Genomic DNA, 20,328 nt, shown 5'->3' with positions numbered 1-20,328 from the left:
GATTTGGGGAGTTGTATTGTTTCCAGGACAACTGGGGAAGAATGAGGAAGGAACTTGTGCCGAGTCAGCTTGGAGCTACTCAACACCCTGGCTTGCTTGCTGCATTTTCCCCTGGAAAATGGCTAATGGCCTACTGTTACAGGGACCACTTCACGTCAAGCAAGCGATTGGATTAAAAAGTACTAGTGCAAGAAGCAAATGAGGAGCCAGTGTCATCAGGTGCAGTTGTAGGCTGATAATAGCAAACAGCTCTCTGGGAAGTGAGCACAAGTTGTGGACACTCAGCACACTCAGAAGGTGAGTGCAGAGCAGAATGTGTTTCTGGGATGGAAGGCCCGTATTTGGGTCTCCGTGTTTAACTCTCTTAACCTCTGATGACTGCTAAATAAACGTCTCTGTTCTACGCAGCTCCTTCAATTAAGTGGAATTTGCTATATTGTGTAATCTTGCCTCTGTGCCATTAATTGCCTTCTATTCTAAGAGGAATTAAATCCTTCTTGGAACTGTAATACCATCTTATTTTTCTTCTTTCCATATTCTTTCTGTCTCATAGCAATGCTGACCTGCAGAGTATGGTGTTAGACTCCAGTGCTGCAATGGGGAGCAATGAACTTCAGGAGAAAGACGCCACTGGAGCCCTGGGCCATGATCTCAGCAATGGCAGCAGCAGCAATCTGGAAGCAGCCAGGCGCCTGGCTAAGCGCCTCTACCACCTGGACAGATTCAAACGCTCTGATGTGGCAAAGCATTTGGGTAAAAAGTATGTGCTGATTTAAGGCCTTTGGCCATGTTGTTCTTTTTGCTGATTCTGGAGGGGTTCACTTTCAAATGATAACCTTATTTATTTGTTTGTTTAAAGCAATGAATTCAGCAAGCTTGTGGCTGAAGAATACCTTAAGTTTTTTGACTTCACAGGCATGACGCTGGACTACTCGCTAAGGTATGTGCCTTTTTGCAGACCATATGTTCTTGTTCCAGTCACGGTGCTGTTTGCTGTGTTGTCCTGACTGAAGCAGTTTTCCTGTGGGGGCTTAAGAGGGTTAAGAGGGGGATGTGACACATTTTTAGGACGGAGCTTTTCTCTTCTGTTCGGCTTGGCATGCTGCTGTACTCCAGGGTTCTTTTGGAGTGGTGGCATTTCCTGGAGAGGGAAATCTTTGGGTGGACCTGCTTAGAGATGGTCCTTGATGCAGAGAAGATGGAGAAAAGTGACCAGTCACTTGTTAAACAGAGGACTTGTGGTCTGCCAGGTGCTGCTGAGGAATGAAGGTGTTGCTCACAGGTGAGCCACACCGGCTTTTTGGCTGATGCCTTTTGGAGCTTGCTTTGCCCGGCTACAGTGCACAAAGCCAGGGCCAGGGTTTGATATGGCTCAGTAGCCCTCCTCACTACGTACCTCTGAGGGACTCAAAAATGTGCAGAACAGCAAAAGCTTCCACGTGGAAAATGCCATTGCGTTTGGTAGCTGCCAGCGTGGGTGTTTGAAAACCCAGCCCTTCAATTTTCCTTCCTTTTTACACTGGAATTAGGCCTCAACAAGGTTCATTTTCAGTATTTTTTTTTCTTAGGAGGCAAAACACCAAGTTTGTGTAGCAGTGGCCTGTTAGTACCGTTGCTGCCGTTCTGGTATTTAAAGGGATTTAAAGTGACTTTAAATCATCTGGCTGAGGTTACTCAACTGGGTTACTGTTTTTTTTTCTAATGATACAAAACGCGGAGGCCCACAGGCACCTGCCAGTCCCCTTGCAAATGCATTTCCAGGGGGCTGACTTCAGGAGACCATGGCAGACCCGCAGGAAAGCCCACAGTCCTGCCTGCCGAAGGCAACGGAAATAAAACATGCCTGTGGAAAAGTGAACCGCCTGGTCCTGCGGCAGGGGGATAGGAGCCAAGCCGCAGCACTGCTCAGCACAGGGCAGGAGCAGTCGGGACGGTGGGAGGTCTGCTGCTCGTTCCAGGTTTTAGCAGCCCTGAAGCATGATGCTAAATATACCCATCTTTTAAATTGTGGAATCCAATACCTAATTGCTTTGTGGCACATATTTAGGAGGTCTCTGCTCCCGGTAGATCTCCTGTTAATATTAATAGTCATGACCTTCTCTAAAATATGCCCTGGCTCGTGTGGGGCTTAGACATGCCAGGGGTTTGCTGAGGTTTCAGGAGAAGCCACAGTGACTGCCAGCTGCATGCCCTGAGCGAGCAGCAAAGGCCGGGGACAGAGCGTCATCCCCAAGCCTGGGGTAGCCGAGGCGTGCTGCCTCACGCTCGCAGAGAGCGAACAGTAACTGCCCTGTTGCTGCTGGCTCGCTGACATGCTGTGATTTGTTAAGCGTTTTGGAGCCTGTGGCGGCATCCCAGACCCACGCTACCCCCAGGCTGTGGGAGGCTGTTGTGCAGTGCATATCACTGTCAGTGGCAAGTCTGGGACATGGGAAGGGTAGTTACTTCATCGTCCTGCTCTGTTTCCACATTCTGGACCCTCATTGCCCATGCATTTCCTGAGTGCGTCTCTCACGTCCTCCACAGGACCGCAGGAGGGGAGGAGGTGGGACCGCTGCTCCAGCCCCTCTCAGAGTCCATCATGGTCCTCCTACTGAGCAGAAACTCACCCCTGTGGCCCTCAGCCGCAGCATTGTGCTCTGAGAGTGAGGAACTTGCCTTGTCTATTTACCAAATGCTGTTTCATCAGTTGCCCCTCTGAGGCGGTGTCACAGTTTAAAGCTGGGCCACCTATTAACCCGGTGGCAGACGCTCTCTGTTAACCCTCCCCCCCCACCCGAAGGGAAAGGGAAAAGGGAGAGAGACTTATGGGTTGGAAAGTTAAAACAGTTTTAATAAACTATAATAATGAAAAAGAGTATTATTATAATAATAATAATAGAAATAATCAAATATATACAAATATATAAAAAACCAAGATCGAGAGCTTGGAAATCCTCCTCAGGCAGAGTTGCTCCCCCCAGCACAGGCAGAGGGGAAAATGCAGTAGCTCCCCCCAGCAAGGGCAGAGGGGAAAATGCAGTAGTTCTCCCTGCCATCACACCTGCAGGCTTTTAACTGGAGAATTGGCAAAGCTGGTACCAATCAGTGGGAGACAGGAGGGCCCCTCCCTCCTGGGCCCCACCTCCAGGAGGCAGTGGGTTAGTGATAAATAGGAAAGTGAGAAGGACGTGTACGGGATGGAATACCTCGTTGGTCAATCTTGGGTCACCTGCCCTGTCTGCTCCTCCCTGCAGGTGCGACCCCCCTTCGGCTCTTCACTTGTAAGCAGTGAGGAATTTAGCAGTGACCTTGGTTTCTCTAAGACTAATTGGCCTGGTTTGGGCCAAACCAGGACAGGTGGCTTCCAGGGGAGTAAAGGTGCTGAAAGAGGGGGAGAGGATGTAGGTCAGTGGTGCCCGGCATGGGCAGGGGGTGTCGCTGGGAAGAGCCCAAGCTGGAGGAGACGGAAAAATGGCTAGTAGTCAAAATGTCCCATGGGGGCATGAAGTGGGAAGGGAAGAGAAACCCTGCGAAGACTCAGTTATATCTACTTGTGAATTGGGTTATTTGCAATACATTACATGTGAAATTAAGTTATTACCAGGCAGATCACACTCTGTATGGGTGTGAGATAGTTGCAAGTACAGCCCATCTCTGACCTTTCATCAAACAGAAAAAATTAACATCTATTCACCCAGGCTAAATAAATGTGAATGTTCCAGCAACATATTCCACGCCTCTCAGATCTGATGTTAGTTTCAGTCTCATGGGGTATTTAAAAATTGTCTGTTAGGCACTCATTTTATATGCTGTCTTGCTTTGGACCCGGAAGGTTTGTGTTTTCAGGCTTTTATTAGAAGCATCCTGACAAATGAGTGTAGGCTCATACCGCTGAGGTCATCTCTTGGCTTCAGGATGTGGGGATTTTGGGAAGCGCAGAAGTTCTTTGGCTACGAGGCGAGTTTTTCTAGCAGGAAGAGTAGTGGTGTGGTTAAGAGGTGGGGTGGTTAGGTGTCGGATGAAGAGTGGAAGATGTGTGTGTGTCCCACCTCTTTGCGCAGGCTCGCTGTCTGTGTCTAATGAGAGTGCCCAGGTGTGCACCAGCCCTATGCCCTGGACTGTCATAAGCAGGAATCCAGGAGGGCCAGGTTGCTTCTCCCACTGTTGAAGCTCAGTGGGAGATGTTGTGACGCTTCTGCCCTCTTCCCCAGATGTTTTCTGCAGGTCAGGTGCTCACACTGCCCACTGCAAGGTGACTGATGTGGTCCTGGCTGATCTGATGGGTGATCCTCCAGAAGGAGGGCAGAAGGTGGGCTCTGAGAACACCCTGGATGTCTGTCATGCATAAACAACACCTGCTCTAGTTCCTTCCCCAAAGCAAAGAAAAATATTAAAAATAAGAACAGTTCTTTCAAATTTTGTGTAATTGCTTATTAGTTTGTATATTCCGTGGCTGAGACCAGTGGTAATTTAACTCCTGCTTCATTTGCTATAATGTTGGAATTAACTGCACATGGGATAATAGCTTGTTTGCCTAGAAAGGCTTCTTGGAACCAAATGTCTGGTGTGCACTTATGTGCTTCTTGCTGTGAAGTGTGCTTTGCTCTGTGAGCTGTGTGAGGCAAAAAGAGATTTATGACTTTAATTTCACCTTTTTCTGCTCTTCTTTTAGGAGTTTCTTTAAAGCCTTTTCACTTATTGGAGAAACTCAGGAACGAGAGAGAGTTTTAATCCACTTCTCCAGCAGATACTACCAGTGCAACCCAAACACCTTTTCTCAAGGTAACTTTGTTTCTGATAGGAATATCTTTCGTTGTCTCCCTTCATTCTCACCTTCAATAGAGTGGAGGGTGCGTGCCTGGGAACTGAAGGTGTGTAATTGCCATGCCACGCTTTAGAGACTGCCTGTGGTGAGCATTGAAACCCTCCATGTTCTCCACACGTAATCATGGTAAAGCAGTGAAAAATCTGTATTTATCCCCAGTCAGGGAAGGTGTTTAGGCCTCCTCAGTGTAAATCCTCAGTTGTAGCATCTCCAGATTTGAACGTCCTCAGTTGTGGTTTCTGGTCTCACTGACTTCCAGCATGTGTGGGTACCTGTACTCTAGCTACATGCACATAGATGAGAGTAAGTGCCATCTCAGGTAGAAGAGAAGCTGTTCACTTTCCGGGCTCCATTCAGTGCTTGTGTCTCTGCATGCACTGGCAGCAGGCATGCTACTTCTTGCCAGTTGTGGGGGTGAATTTTGGGTGCTGTATCCAGACCCTGGCATGGTTTCACTTCGACTAGCTAACATCAGTCAGAGTGCTGCCTCCTTGCCAGTGTTTTCAGTCATTTTGGAAGTGAATGGGGGAAACAAACAAGCAGATGTATCAAATCTGAGAGAGCTGGTTTTGGAGAAGAGGGCAAATTGTCCGCTGGCGTAGCTGCTGTGTTCAGCCAGCCACGCCAGCAGAGGCATGCAGCCCTGGGATTGCAGTGCAGGCTGATCACATGCTGAGAAAGGGAAGAGGGCAAGAAAGAAAATAAGCACGAGCTAAGCTGTGCCTTTAGTCTCAAGTGTAAACAAGAAGGAGCTGCTGCACTTGGACGTGTTGCCACACTTCCTTACCCCTTGCTTTGTGACCTGCCCCCGTTGCAGTGAGGTGATGTTTGTCCACTTTGCGCCTGTTCAGCTTTACGGGCTGGCATGCCTGGGACAGCAACAGGTAGCAGTAAGACAGGATGTGCTCCCATGCTATCTCTCTCCTCTTCCCTAATGCCTTTCTTGTTTTAAGACACTGTAGGTTGGCAGGTAGAAATAGGTGTGTCATGCCTAGAGTGAAATAATGACTTGCATGTTGATGTGGCAGCCTTACTCTAGTCCAGGGCACAGAAGAGGCATTGCCACTTCTGAGCCTGAGTAAGCGTTTAGATTAAAGTGAGTCCTGCAGACTTTGCCCAGGATTCTGCATAATTTTGATGCTGTATTTCTACTGTCAGTAGACGAGTGCCACACTGAAGAAATACGGTGGTTGTTCCTTTCAATGGATTGCATTTGCCTTTCTCTTTTCCGTTTTCGCTTTTCTGTCTTCTGGATGCATTTGTGGTTTGGAAATGAGAGGGTAGGCTACTCTAGAGAAATGCATAGACCTGAACTGGAGCACCACAGCACCAGATTCAAGCTGCTTCAGTGTTAACTGCTGCTGGTGATAATAGTTATTCTCTCATTTCGTGCTCTGCTACAGTTCATCCACGTTGCTTGGGTGCCAGGGCCTGTACAAACGTCGTAAGAAAATATGGTCCTTACCTTGGGGAACATCTTTTTGTAATGGTTTCATTTTGCACAGATTTAAGCCTGTGATAGTCACACTGAGTGTGAGGTCTGTCTATCTACCCTCATCCCCCATTCCTCAACTTTCACAACACAGTGGGACTTGTGCATGGTTGTTATCTGGACTGGGCTATGAAGGTTTTTATGTACCCTGCAGGGTGTGCATGTCTCGTAAGTGCTCTGTGTCTTTATGACACCCCTGTGAGAGAAGGGAAGGTGGCACCGTGTGTTTATGAAGAAGAGAATGAAGAAAATATTTTTCCTAATGTGTTCCTAACGTCTGGAAACTGGCTAGAGGCATTTGGATTTTCAGAGGTGATAAATGGCAACATGGGCACCTTCATCTGGATTTGTGCACATCCAGTACATTTTGAGTTTTGAAAGGGGTGCCTGGAAAATTAGGAATATGAAATTAGTGTCCACTTTTGCAAATGACAGTCTACACTGACTTTCCCAAGTCTGCCACAGTGACTCCAGGGATGGAGCTAGGGATACAATCTGTCTCTTCTGGCTCATTGTTGAGGGCCTTTGCTACAGGACCGCCTTAGAAATTGCTGGAGCACTCTCTACCCAATATGAAGCCAAGGCAGTGCAAATAGCTGACTGAAGTTCTCCAAAATTCAGTCTAATTGAGCCCTGAATGAGGAGTGGGCCAGAGGGGGAGGAGAACAGAATACCATGCTGTATCCAGTCTGCACACAAGAATGAGTGTATTTTACTCTTCCTTTTCTGCCCTGAAATAAATGAAGAGAGGGGGGTGATTCAGGCTGTAGTATTAGCAAGCAAAGGGTGACAGTGTGGTTTCCTGTTTAGTTTGCTTCATCCATGGGTGCTTCAAGATAGTTTTGACAGTTGTTAAAGGATGAAAGAAAGGCTGTTCTGGCTTGGCAGCTGTGAGATGACCTCACTGTTCATTTATTTAATTATGTGTATTTCTTGATAAAACAGATTCTCATTAAGGGAACAGACTCAGTTAGGCTATGAGGCTCAGTTTCAGCTGTTCTCAAAGGTCCAGCTGTGGGTTTGCATGTGACTCTGGTTGTGCCTCTTTCTGCAGATGGAGTTCACTGTCTCACGTGTGCCATGATGCTGCTGAACACAGACCTGCATGGCCATGTGAGTATGCACAGCTTTATGTAGACTGCTCCCATTGACACTGTGCTTGGAGGGAGTGGTCTTCTGGCAGCAGAGTCCCGTGGCTGGTGGCCTGCTCCTAAAGCATGCCTGCAGACAGCAAACAGTGAGAAGGCTGCACTCCCAGGCTGTCATCCTGGGCAGGGCTTTCCAGCATGCCCAGATCAGTCATGTGTAAGCCTGGCATTATGTCTGGTTTTGCCATAACGTGTGAGGATGCTTCTTGTCCTCACCCCCTTGTCTTTCTGGTGTGCTTCCCATCTTTTGCTGGTTACAGCAGCTGGCCCCTGCCGGGAAGCTGTGGTTAGGATTGGCTTCCCGTTTCCAGTATGTAAAAACATGTGGGAAGGCAGAAGAAATAAGAAAGGTGAAGAGGTGCTGGGAAGGTCGCAAGGGGAAGGTGATGTTTGCAGGCATCCAGTGGCAGCGGACAGATCTGGTGGAACCAGAGTTCTGCTCAGCCAGGGTAATGATGGGTCTGCCCAGAGCCAAGAGAGCGGAGGGATGACGTGGGCATCCTGTGTGGGAGCACTCTGTTCCCCCACTGCACGCCTCTTCCCACTGCCTGCCTAGGGGAAATAGTATTCCAGTTTCAGTCCTCTTAGTCACACTGGTACAGGGTGCCAGCAGCCCTAGGACATGTATTTCAGCACCCATGGTGCAATACGCCTGCTATGCATGTTATTCCCATGCTGATGGTAGGCTTCCTCCATCCTGGAGTCAGGATGGAGAGGGAAAAACACAGGAAGCATCCTGATAGCATGCAGGAGCAGTGGCTTCAGCCACCACTCAGGTGGCTGAGACCCTCCGCTGCACTGCTAAGGGCTCTTCCAGGAGGGCCTCTGTTGGGAGCTCTTACGCAGCTAGGGTAGCAGGTCAGGCAGCAGGAGATGGAGGCACCCGGGGTCTGTCTGCAAGGGCTGCTCGGCCTCTGTGGGTGCGGGTAATGAAGCTGAGGCTTGTGTGTGCTTCCCCAGGGGTTTTGACGCCCACGTCCCATTAATTGAATGGATTTGTCTGAAAATTGGAGAAGCGGGAAGGGGAAGGGAGGTGCAAAGAATTTTTTTTTCTCTGAAGGCTGAGCCTTCCCTGACTGAGGAGCACGTCAGTCACGCAGGAGGGTGAGTGGAGGTACAGGAACGTGCCCCGGTGTGCGTGTTAGCATACACCACTTCTCTTGAGCATAGCTGAGACTGCCTGTGCAGGTATCCTGCTCCCCAGAGTGATGAGCAGCCTGGGGCACCTGCTCTCCAGCCTGCCTGGCCCTGCAGTCCAAGGAGGGAGACTAAATGGTTGTGCATCAGCCTGGCAGCACTTCCCATCGCTCCCTGCAATGCTTTAGTGGGCCCTACTGCCTTCATTAGGTACTGGAGTAAGTGATCAGGCTCTGATTGTTGCTGATGATGATTTGCAGCTGAAGCTAGGATGACTCTGGCTGTTGCAGTGTGTGACTTTGGAGGCTCATCCTACTGGCAGTTGTTAGTGTGTTGTTACATGTACGCAGCTGTAATGTTTGCCAGACTCTTGCATGTGTGTCCTCTCTCTCTCTGTGCTTTCCTGTGATCTTGGTCTTCCTCTTACTGCTTTGCATTTTTCTACATAGGTGGTAAGTTGGGCATTTTTGACTTGGAATGCAGCCCCTTGCCAGATATACACTAATTGCCAGTTTCCTAACAAAGATAAAGCTTTTGCCCATCCTTACCATGGTTCTGCTAGAGCAGGAAGCGAATGAGTCACAGGGCTTGTCTACACTGAGCTCTGTTTGTTGCTGACTTACTGATCATAAGTACGGACTCTTTATTTCACAAAAAATTCATCTGCTTGTAGGGCTGTAGTGCAGCTGCTCTGCCTTCAGTTCACACTTTTGCTTAACTCTTGTAGACAAACTCTTACTTATCACTTTATGTATCCTTGTCTTGCCACATTTCATTCTCTTTGTAACGAAATCGTTTTTGCTAGCTGTGTCTTGGAGATGTATGCTTGCTTCTCTGCAGGGAGGTCATCACCCAGAATGTGACGCTAGAGAATTTTAAGGTATCTCTGGACTGCCAGACACATCTTCTGGAGCCTGTGTGGCACTGTGTGGAGATGTTAGCTTTGGTCCTGGAGCAAAACAGCCATTTCTCTGCAATGCCAATTATCTCAGTGGGTGAAATGAGCCACATTGCTGTTGGTTTTGGTCAGCGTGGGGAAGCTGCAAACTGCCGTGTAGAGGAAACAAACAGAAGCAGGCTGAAGTCTGTCGCAGGGAGGAAGGAAAGCATTTGCAAGTCTAGTAGAACAGCTCCAGTCTGCACCCAAAGCCTGTAATTATGAGCTGTATTCTTCAAGCTTAGCAACGAGAGAACCAGGGTTACAGCCAGACTGTGTTGTCAGGAGCCTTCCTGATGTGGGAACCAGTGCATCGTGTGCCCCTCCAGAAGTATCTCCTCTCTTGTGGTAGGCAGTGTTGCTGCCTGCCTTCTTTCTGCTTGTCCATGCTGGCCACAGGCTGCAGGATCTTCCTTTGTGGCTAGATGAGGCTGACAGTCAAGGTTTGCTGGTTTTCCATTTCTCCCTGATCATACATTATGGAAGGGAAGTAGAGGATGTGCAGTCCAAGCTGTCATGTAACTGTAACATTGAATGACCTGTATTACCAACTGGTGCCCTTCTTTGGGATCCACTCCTGTGTTATCTGGGCTCTTTCTCCTAACCCAAGTCACTGTCTGCACACAAAGCTCTTCCACTGTATTTCTGCAGCCATGTGTACCCAGACCATGGAGAAGTTGTCTTTACGCCCTTCTCCTGACTGGCAGCAGTGGCATCCACAAAGATACCATGGGTATGACAGGATCCTATTTTCCCTGTGCCTTTACCATGTCTCACAGCTCATCCCAGGCTGCTTCCCTCTCCTCAGATCTCTCTGGGCTCCTTTTTCACCAGCTCAATGTTGTCATTGCTGCCTGTTTGCAAGGCTCCTCACATGCCAAGCATGGGACTTCTAGCAACGAGGGGGTTAAGTACAGACACCTTCCCCGAGGGGCGATGAAGTCTGGGATCCAAGAGCAGTTTAGAGCAGCCTCAAGCCTCCAAATGGAGCAGTTTGGGTCCTATATGAACATAGCTGTTCCTTTCCTATTTGTGACTCAGTTGGGCAACTTTCAGTCTGAGAATTAGACAGAAAGAGAGAAAAGAGAACAATCCAATGGAAATGTCAAGGCAGCCTCAGCCTGTGAATCAGAAAAGGTAATGGCTGCTCCTGGGCATCTTATTCCAACTCTGGGCAGTTGCTGCTGGAAGAGAGCATTGGAAATCGTAAGAGAAAGGTCTGGAAAGGGCCTCGGTTGGCTGTTTCCTTATGCTCCACAGCAGGATCAAGTAGAGGTTTTCCATCAGAGGCTGGAAGAGCCTCTGGAGACGTGGGAGTGTAAGGCACCATGCAGATACCAGGGAGCCTCATCATCACCCTCTTCATAACCTTCTGGTGTTTAGCTGATTTTCTTTTTGGATGGGGGTGTGGGACTTGGGGTCCAAATGCACCTTCCCTTTTCTAACTATATTCACACAAGGATGCTTGTCCCTGAGTAATCTTGGGAGTGCCTTCTTAGTGCTGCCTGCCTTGGGCTTAAATGAGAGCAGGGTGATGCAATTCATCTGATGTTGCTTATTTACATCATTTTGGAAAGCAGCATGGATATGATGCTGTGTTTCTTTGCCATCCCTTCCAGAACATTGGGAAGAAGATGACCTGCCAAGAGTTCATTGCTAACCTCCAGGGGATGAACGACGGCAAAGACTTCCCTAAAGGGCTTTTGAAGGTAAGGAATGAACTGCAAAACATGGGTTTCATTTTTAGTGATAAATGTTTCAAAACAGAACACACTGTGTGCATTTTCTGAATCTTAATTGTCAAACAGGACGAGCGATGGGCACATTTCTCCTCCCAGAACATATATAATATATACAGTATTTCTTCTGTTGTTTTCCCCCTTGCCGTCACTTGATTGTGATCGAGACTCTGCAGCGTGGAGACGCAAGGCTGAACTCCAGTGGGGCCAGCTCCGGAGCTGTGTGTCTTGTAAGCTCATGCACTCACGCCGTCCCAGAGTACTGTCTCCTGATTAAAGCGGACAGAAGCAGGCAGCTGTTTCTGACTATTGAATAAGTAAGGGCTAATCCTGAGCTCTCCGTATCTGGAAGGTGTGTGTGTTTTTTCATCAAAGGTGCTTTGGGGTTTTCACATTAAAGCAGGAGATGTAATTTCAGATTAGAATGTGTTGTCTGGCACAGGCTGCTTTGCTTCAGGTTTTGTTCATTAAGTTTGTGCCAGGAGCTAAATCTGAAGAACAGGGAAAGAGGCTGAGCAGGACGAATCTTGTTTCATTGTCAATAATAATGAGAATGTTTCATTTCTTTTTTGTCTGATTGCTGGCATGAGACAGCAGTCTGTTTGAATGAAGAGAGGAGTGCATACACTAGAGTTCATAATTTTTCTTTTCGGTAATGGGAATAAAAATGAGAGGTTGCTGCATCTGAGAGCTGACCCACAGCCTACTGAAGTAAATAAAAAGAATTGCCGTCTCTTCTGTGGGTTTTGTGTCAGGCCCATTGTGAAATGCGGATGTACCTGCGTAGTTACAAGTAGCAGACTTTGTTTTCTAGTATTGGTAGTTTCTTCAGTTTTTGCAGCCTCTTTGGAGAGCTTTTTGTTGGGCCCTCCTGCCTCAGTTCTTACTAAGGAGTTAGGAATATAAACTCAATCCCCTTGTTTTTAGATTTAATGTCTTTATTTTTTAAATCTGGATACAGAGTATTCATCTGTCAACAGCAACACTTAAGGTTTTTTTTCGCAAGGAATCTCATTTCTCACTCTGCCATAGAGAGATGTGTTGAGATTAATTTGCAGGCTAATTACAGCCCTTACTGAATAAATAGGTCTCCAGGCTGTGTTTAAATAACCTTCTGAGTGTACTGATGAGAGACTTCCACTGGTGCTCACCTGCTGTTTATTTTCCTGCTGATGGAATCACACAGTCGGGGCTGTATCTTGGTGTATAGTGCTGGCCTACTAATGCTAAGGCTGCCTGGCTCTTTGCCAGCCCACCCAAAGCAAGGACCGGGGGTCGGGATTTTTTGGATGTGGAAGGATGGAAGAAACCCGGTGTCGGTGTCCCGTCTCGTTTGAGGCTTTCTGCCCTTCTCTGTGTGCTGCCCTGATCTCTTGGGGACAGAGGTGGCACCCAGCCTTGGTCTCTCATCTAGCTTATCTGAAGATTTGCTGATGATTTGCCCCTTCTTGTTTTAACTCATCAGTGGAGGGTAGTGGAGCAAGTGGCAGTAACTGTGCATTTCAATAGCTCCATCACTGTGTCCGCAGCAGCCATCCTGCCACTAGGTATGTGATTACAAAGACTTAGCAGAAATTAAATTTGCATTAGTCTCAATAAATTAGATGTACAGAGCCCTCCTACAGCCCGGCGCCAAAGCACATACGGCATCAACGAGGCTGCGAGCCACCTCCCCGCGTCCGTCCCCCGCCGCCTGGGCGAGGAAGGACCGTTTCCACAGGGTGGCACTGTGCCCCCGTGGGAGAGAGCTCCTGGCACCCACCGTGAGCGGTGCAGACCCCCGGGCAGCTAGCCGGCTTTTCTGCCTCTCCTGTCTTTCTGCGCTCCCCTCGCAGCTCTGCTGCACCCCTGTATGAAGCTGTACAACTCTGCCCAGCCCCGGAGCAAAGCTGAGTGGTGCTGGAGGGGAAAGAAGAGTGGAGAGATCTTAGCAAGTGTTTACATCTCTGCAGGTAGCGTTCACCCAGGGCTTGGGAAGCTCTCCACAGCATTTACTGTGGACCCAGTTCACAGAGTCAGGGGTGCAAATACTGCTTGGGCTATCCAGGACAGTCAGCAGACAGACAGAAATCAAGCATTGCCTTCTGTCAGTCCCATTACCCTTAGTGCTACTGAGCGCAGAGTGTGGCCCTGAGCATCTGGTTTGTCTGGATAGGAAAATAGCCCTTCTATGTCTTCTATGTGATCAGCCTCAGAAAACCTCCAACATGAGATCTGATTGCTCCTTTCCACTCCTATGAGGGAGCCATCTCTTTATTTTATCAGGTTTTTTCCCAACAATAAGGATGCTTTGGTAAACACCATAAGGCCTTCAGGATGTGATTCTCAGTGTGTCACTGACAGTGCTTTGAGAATAGAGATTTTACTCTGGCTAGAGATGGAAATGAGGAATGCTAATATGATCTTGCTCACGTTGTGTCCTTCTGTCCATTAACACTGAAAAGAGTTTTGCTTTTGTACACCCATCTGCACAAATATTAATTTATTTTTCTTCTTCCTTGTTCCTTTTGTCAGATCTGAGATTGCTTTTAAAGTTGGGACCCATAAAGGCAAATATGCCAAACTGCGATTAAAAGCATGGTTCTTCCCATGGATTCTGCTTGCAGTATGCATGTATTCAGTACTTTGCCAGGCAGACAGATGTATGTACCTTCCCTTTTATTCCGTCTTAGCTCTGATTCGACTGTCTGTCACACATCCCATTAATCTGCCATCAGCTGCTAGTAAAGACTAGATGTGGAGACAGTAGCCTGATTTCCACTTGCATACTGTCAGTGCATGCTGACCTGAGAGTGGTAGTTTATACTTACTGCAAGGTTCCTGTATGCCTTCAAACTGGGGCAAATTCCTTGTAAAAGAGAAACAGTATCCCAAGCTGTTATTTTCTTCTCTAGTGTAAATTAGGAGCATCTATCTGTGTGGGTCTGGCTGGTGTAGAAGGTGAGTCAGGTCTGTTAAATCCAGGCAGACTAAGGTTATTGAAAGTGAAATTTTTCAAAGGCAAGAAAACTTTTTGAAACTCCTGTCCTTTGACTCTGAGCTGTCACACTCCAAGCACACAAATAATTTTATATTCTATCAAGCTGTGATCAGCCAAGGTGATCCTAAACTTCAGCTTTGATCTTATACTTTGCTGAAGTAAAGGTGGTGAGTTGAAGCCCTGGAAGGAGTGCTCAATACCAAGAGTTGTGACTGCCCATGTTCTAGTTAGTGCAGCAGTACTCTGCTGTGGATGGGCTCAGTGCTCACTCCTAAAGCTGATGGTGAATCACACAATTACCAGCATTTACAGGTGGGGACAAGTGACAGGTTTACTGGGACTGAGAAAGACAAAGGGACCCAGCTGCAGTGCTCATCTCCTCAGAGCAGATGTACTTGACATCCCAGATCAGCTGCCGCAGATACTGCTGCGGATCGTGAGGGAAGCTGGAGGAGAGACGCAGCATCACCATGAGAGAGAGAGAGCTGAACACATCAGAAACTGTTGAAACAACTAAGTCTAATCTGTGGGTTGTTAGCCTAAGAGAATCACAACCAGACCATTGTTTGTTTATTCCTATAGAAAGGGAGGCCTCAGCTAGGGTCTCCCTACTTGGAAGGGAAGCTAAATCAGTCTGGGGCAATGTCAGGAACCTCATGACTACAGCATAGGAGTAGTTTATCTGCAAGCTGGTTCCTTCCTCCTGTGCTCACACCAGCTTTAATCTGGTGCAGTGGTACCATCTTCACTGATGATACTCTGGCTTTGCATTATGTGACCATAGCCCTCTTCAAAGCTGGGCTTCGTGGGATTGTCTGGAATGAGAAGAGGAGGAGATTGGCTTGGAAAGAACCTAGTTTTGGCCATGCACGCTTGCTTCATTTCCTATAGGCTGTGCAGTCCCCATGAATGAAGTGCTGGTACAGGTGCTGGCCACTGTGTCCTCCTCTTGTCGCCTCGTGGCAAGGTGTGGGAGACCCTGCTCAAGCAAGGTGGCAGTGACAAGGCCTTTTTTATGCAAGGAGAGAATATGTCTGTCCCAGCCCACAGAGAGCCTGCAAGGAGTCACCTCTGAGGAAATGGATCCCTGCTTTTGTTAGGCAGTGTATTAGGAAGGGTACTCTTTTTGTTAGGCAGTGTGCGAAGTACCACCTGCTCATATTGCCCTGCATAAGTAAATGTCCTCTGCATCTGCAATGTCCAGGGTACCTCATACATGGAGTCAAGGGCATCACCCAACCTCTGACATGGGCTGACTCTGGTGGCTGTGTTGCCCCACAACATGAACACTGGAATTGTGAGGAAGTCGTGCCTGGCTGTGTGTCTTCTGGTAGGAGGTGGTAGCTCTTTGCTGACCTGTCGTGCTGTCAGGGAGCCTGTCCATCATGCTGAGGGACCTGAGATGCTCTACAGGGACTTGGCTAGAGCAGGGGCTCTGGTGGAGATAAGATGCCAGTCCTGCGTAAAAGATCTGCTTTTTCTCAAAGGCTGTTTTTTGGCTAGGCCTTATCTCCTGGAGAAGCACTGTAATGAAGTGACCAAATTAAATGGGAGGTGCTGGTGCTGAACTCTTCTGAAGAACCAGTCCCCCTTAATTTCCTAAATGATCTGAATTTTTGATCAGGATTGCAGGGATACGCAATTTCCTATAGAAGCTGCAAGGTAGGGTTTATCTCATTTTGCTCTCAGTTCCCTGCACTTTAATTAAGGATTTTTTTTTTGACACTGTCTTTTTGCCTTCTCGCTCTCTCTTCCCCGCCCCTCCGTTTAAAAGCCCTCCAAAGCAAACACTCAGTTTAAAGAGAATTACTGGCATCTTGCTTCATCCACTCCAATCATTTCAGGTATTTAGCAGAGAGAAGGGAGTGAGCATGAGGTGGCTAACCCCCCCCTCCTACCATTTACGGAGAGGAAATCACACTAATCAGACTGTACACTCTAATTGGTCTCATCTGCAGTCTCCACACTTCCTGCATTTCATGGCTTTGGCTCTTCGGCAAGGAATTCCCACCTTCCTGCTACTGCTGAATGGAGACGGGAGCCTGATGAGTTCAGGGCTACGGGAGCGGGAGCGTGTGACAGCATGGCAGAAGGGCTCCAGGAGGACAGCGGTGACTGGGGGAGCACCCTGCGGCTGCGGGCAGAGGAGGGGGGTGGAGGGGACCAAGTGTCTTTGCTCCACTAAAGAAGCCAGAGCTCTGTTCAGCAGGAAGAGAGCTTGCCTCCTTGTTTCTCCCCCAAAATAAAAGCTTTTCCTGTTGGGATAATGTTTCTGGGGCAGCAATTTCTTATGTGTTTGAAGTTAAAGGTCTGTTACTGAAGGCCCCTTTCAGCTGCTAGAAGACAGCAGTCTAATCTGGCAGTATAAAAGTCAGGGAACACAGGATAAAACCATTAATCCTTGTCTTAAAACAGTTGTTTGCAAAAGCATACTTTCCTTTCACTCTCCAAAGAGCCACAGTGACTGAAGGGAACACCCGGCTTGTCTTTGCTCTCCTCCATCCTCAGCGAGGACCTTCCTGCTGCGATAACCTTTGTTTCCTTTGGCTTGTGATTTTTTGACTGTTGTCGTTTGTCCTGTCTTAAGAGTAATAACCAGTTAAAGCACGCCTGTGCAGAACTCTGAGTTAAATCAGGTTATGATGGTGCACGCATTGTTTTGGGTCCCATGAGTAATGGAGATCCTGACACCCTGAAATGCAAATATATTTTCTTTTTGTGTTCCAGGAACTTGCTTCAATGCATATAAAGTGAAAAATCTGAAATCTATGCACTTCTCTCAAGTCAAATAAGCCCAGGTATTGTGTTGAGGAAAGCAGTGGAAGATAATAGCAAAAGCCTAATGCTCTCCACAAACTCTCTGTCCCTGAGCAGGGAAAGTAGAACTTTAGAAAAGGCTTAAAATATAAAATTTTGTAATGGTGATGCAGGAATAAGGATTACTTTACGTGCATTAGGGGTGGTACTAGGGATCGTTTATCTTGCTAGGAAGCAGCTATTACAGGATGGGCCTGTTTCTGCCTTCATGATCTGCATTTCTCTGAATTATTTTTGCTACTCCAACCTTTCATCTCTTTGCTTTCCGATTGTTACTCAAAAGATCTCACCTTGCCCACCAGGCTTTTGTGTCAGCAAGGAGTGAAACCCAAGCAGAGTCAGCTAAGAATTTCCATTACTAGTAGCTGCAATTACTAGTGGCTCAATACCAGGCTCCTAATGAATGTTTGGGGGTTTAATTTTCATCTGTGGAGGCAAGGTCTCTGTAGTGTCTTGTTGAGTTTGATCAGGCAAGTGAATCATTTGACGTTTAGCTTCTCCAGCCTGTCAGATAGCCAAGGCTGCCAGTAGTCCCATGGTTTAACTGAAAGGTTTAGCAGCTCCCAAGGATGAATGTCACCGTTCAGAGCTTCCCAATTCTTGTGCTGTCAGTGTGGAGGATACAGACTGGTAGTCTCCAGGAATGATGCACTCTGCCACTTTAAAGGAGGAATTTTAGGCTCTTTTTGAGCTGAGAAATCTCTAATACAATGTCACACACACATTTTGGTCCCTATGACATATTACTCCCACCTCTATGTAGGTAGAAGAGAAATTCTGAAAAACATTCTTTGATCTTCCACTCACTGATCTGCTTGAAATTTAAGTTCTGTGCTGCAACTCGAGGGAAGGAGGAGTAGGAATATAATTTATACCATAGTTTAAAAAAAAAAAAAAAAAAGGAAGAGGAGAAAACATTACTTCCATCAGTTCTAGAGTTATTGCTTTATAAATATTTGGTATTCCTTCCTTCTGTTTGTCACCACACTTTTCAAATGACATTGGACTATTCTCTCTCTGACCCAGTTAAGCTCTTTTCTTTCAAGCAAGAGCGCTAGGTTGCTCCTTAAATTTGGGGTTTTGTTTTTTTCCTCCTTTCCTGTGATGTTAAATGGAACATTTAGTTTCCTTCCGAGGTCATGCTTCCTTGGATGATGAAGTATTTGTAAGATCCTGGTACAAACATGGGGCAAATCTAAGCTACCTGTTTTCTGCCCTGGTGACAGGTGGGGTCTGGCAGGAGTCGTGAAGGTTAGGAATGATTTCTCCTGCTTTTGGGGCAAGACAGCTGGCCATCACTCTATAGGTGCATGCATTTGTGGAGGAAAGGGGCGTCAAAGGTTATGCCTGTTTTCCCCCTTGGAGCTGCTTCTTCCATGGTGCAACACTTGCAAGTGCAGGTAACACCCACATGAAATCTGTGTGGTTCTCAGAGTGGCCTGGATTCTCCATTTTCCTCCTCCTCCTTTTTTTTTTCCTCCTTTTTTCCTTTTTGTTGTTATTATGTTTGGTGTCTGAATCAGAGGGAAGCATTGAAGGGTGGTTGTTTTTCTTTTTTTATGCACATCTCTGGGGGAGTGCTGGGTAGTGAAGGGGGTTTGTTTTGGTGTTGTTGACTCTAAGCATGCTCACTGCAGGGACAGAGGCAGGGGCTGTTCGCAGCAGATCTGAGAGAGTTGGTAGGCTTTGCACCAGTGTTTGGTTTACCTCCCTGTGGGTTTCTGTCACAGCTATGCAGAATTTTAGGGTTTTGGTGCTTCTATGGATTTGTTCGAGCTGCTGCTGTTTTCTGTAGCTACATTTGGCAGCTTTAACTTAAGGAACTTGGTGGTCTGTGTTAGTTGGTGCCGACTGTGTGGTTCACTTAATTTCTGTCAGTTCTGTTCTGTCAGTCCTTTTGGCAGTAGACCATAGTTCCTAAAAGAGGGAACGCAAGAGGAGAGACTTTTTTCCCCTGGAGACTGTAGTGCTTTGCCAGGAAACACAACAGCTAGTCTGTGACACAGAGCTGTTTCCTGATATGCGGCAAGGAAAATGAAAATGGGTAATGGCATCTCTTCACTTGCAATGCTAATCAGGATAAAGGGGGCATGGTTTCTTTGCATCCCTGTTGTTATCAAAGAGCTTGTTTTCATTAAACCTGTGGTCTCCCACCATTCTCAGCAGGGCACTTATCTTAGGAGTGGTTTATTTTGGCTCAAGATGCAGCATGGATCCCAGAGAGGTACGGTGATACCAGGATTAACTTGGTCTTCCACCAGCCAATATGATTTTGTCACTCTGGTCATTTCTAGGGGCTTACTGATATATAAAGTCAGTAGTAAAGACTTGTGTCTGTGACCATAAGCCAGCTGGTTGTGGACGTGATTTTAGCCTGCTTCTCATGTAAAGTAAAACATACAGATGTGAGTTGCTCTCATGGGGTCATAGGAGCAATACCTGTGTTTTCCTGGTGCTTTGCTTCATGGTTGAGGTGGTCTAAAAGCACATGCTTATGCAGCTGCAATAACCTAGTTGACATGAGATAGCTTTCTGGGCTGTAGCAATTTGACCAGTTTTCATTGTAAGGATTACTTTTCATGTTGTAAGAAAAATAGTCATCCCCAAGGATTCCTTCAGAACCTATAGCACAGGTGTATGTACTACAACATAAACCATAAGAAAATGAAAGGTTCTTTCTTGAAGACATCAACAGATGTTTTTTGCTGGTAAATTCAGAGTGGGATAAAACACAGCATCTCTGTAAATGTTTGGTACTAATGTGCTGTGGTTGGTGGAAAATAGAAATGTCTCATGGGGAAAGCTAGGTGGATAATTTTGGTTAGTAATTGTGAAATTTTCTGTCAATATCTGTCATTCTCCCATCATCCCTGCTGTTCATAGAATCACAGAATCACAGAATGTTAGGGATTGGAAGGGACCTCGAAAGATCATCTAGTCCAATCCCCCTGCCGGGGCAGGATTGCCTAGACCATATCACACAGGAACGCGTCCAGGCGGGTTTTGAATGTCTCCAGAGAAGGAGACTCCACAACCTCTCTGGGCAGCCTGTTCCAGTGTTCGGTCACCCTCACAGTAAAGAAGTTTTTCCTCCTATTTATGTGGAACCTCCTGTGTTCCAGCTTGCACCCATTGCCCCTTGTCCTGTCAAGGGATGTCACTGAGAAGAGCCTGGCTCCATCCTCATGACACTTGCCCTTTACATATTTAAGAACATTAATGAGGTCACCCCTCAGTCTCCTCTTCTCCAAGCTAAAGAGACCCAGCTCCC

The 20,328-nt window shown here is 47.2% G+C and overlaps 1 protein-coding gene across 1 annotated transcript in view; it reads left to right on the top strand.

Moving 5' to 3' along the window:
• The window catches only part of PSD3 (pleckstrin and Sec7 domain containing 3), an 83,004-nt gene that overhangs the window by 15,812 nt on the left and 46,864 nt on the right, over positions 1-20,328 (top strand). Inside the window, exons 3-7 of the mRNA XM_068422297.1 lie at positions 554-760; positions 860-940; positions 4,655-4,764; positions 7,354-7,412; positions 11,141-11,230. Of these exons, the coding sequence (XP_068278398.1) occupies positions 554-760; positions 860-940; positions 4,655-4,764; positions 7,354-7,412; positions 11,141-11,230 (547 nt within the window). The remainder of the gene's footprint in view (positions 1-553; positions 761-859; positions 941-4,654; positions 4,765-7,353; positions 7,413-11,140; positions 11,231-20,328) is intronic.

Source organism: Nyctibius grandis, chromosome Z, assembly GCF_013368605.1.
Source record: "Nyctibius grandis isolate bNycGra1 chromosome Z, bNycGra1.pri, whole genome shotgun sequence".
Classification (NCBI taxonomy): Eukaryota; Metazoa; Chordata; class Aves; order Nyctibiiformes; family Nyctibiidae; genus Nyctibius; species Nyctibius grandis.
This window is presented reverse-complemented; position numbering and strand designations above follow the sequence as displayed.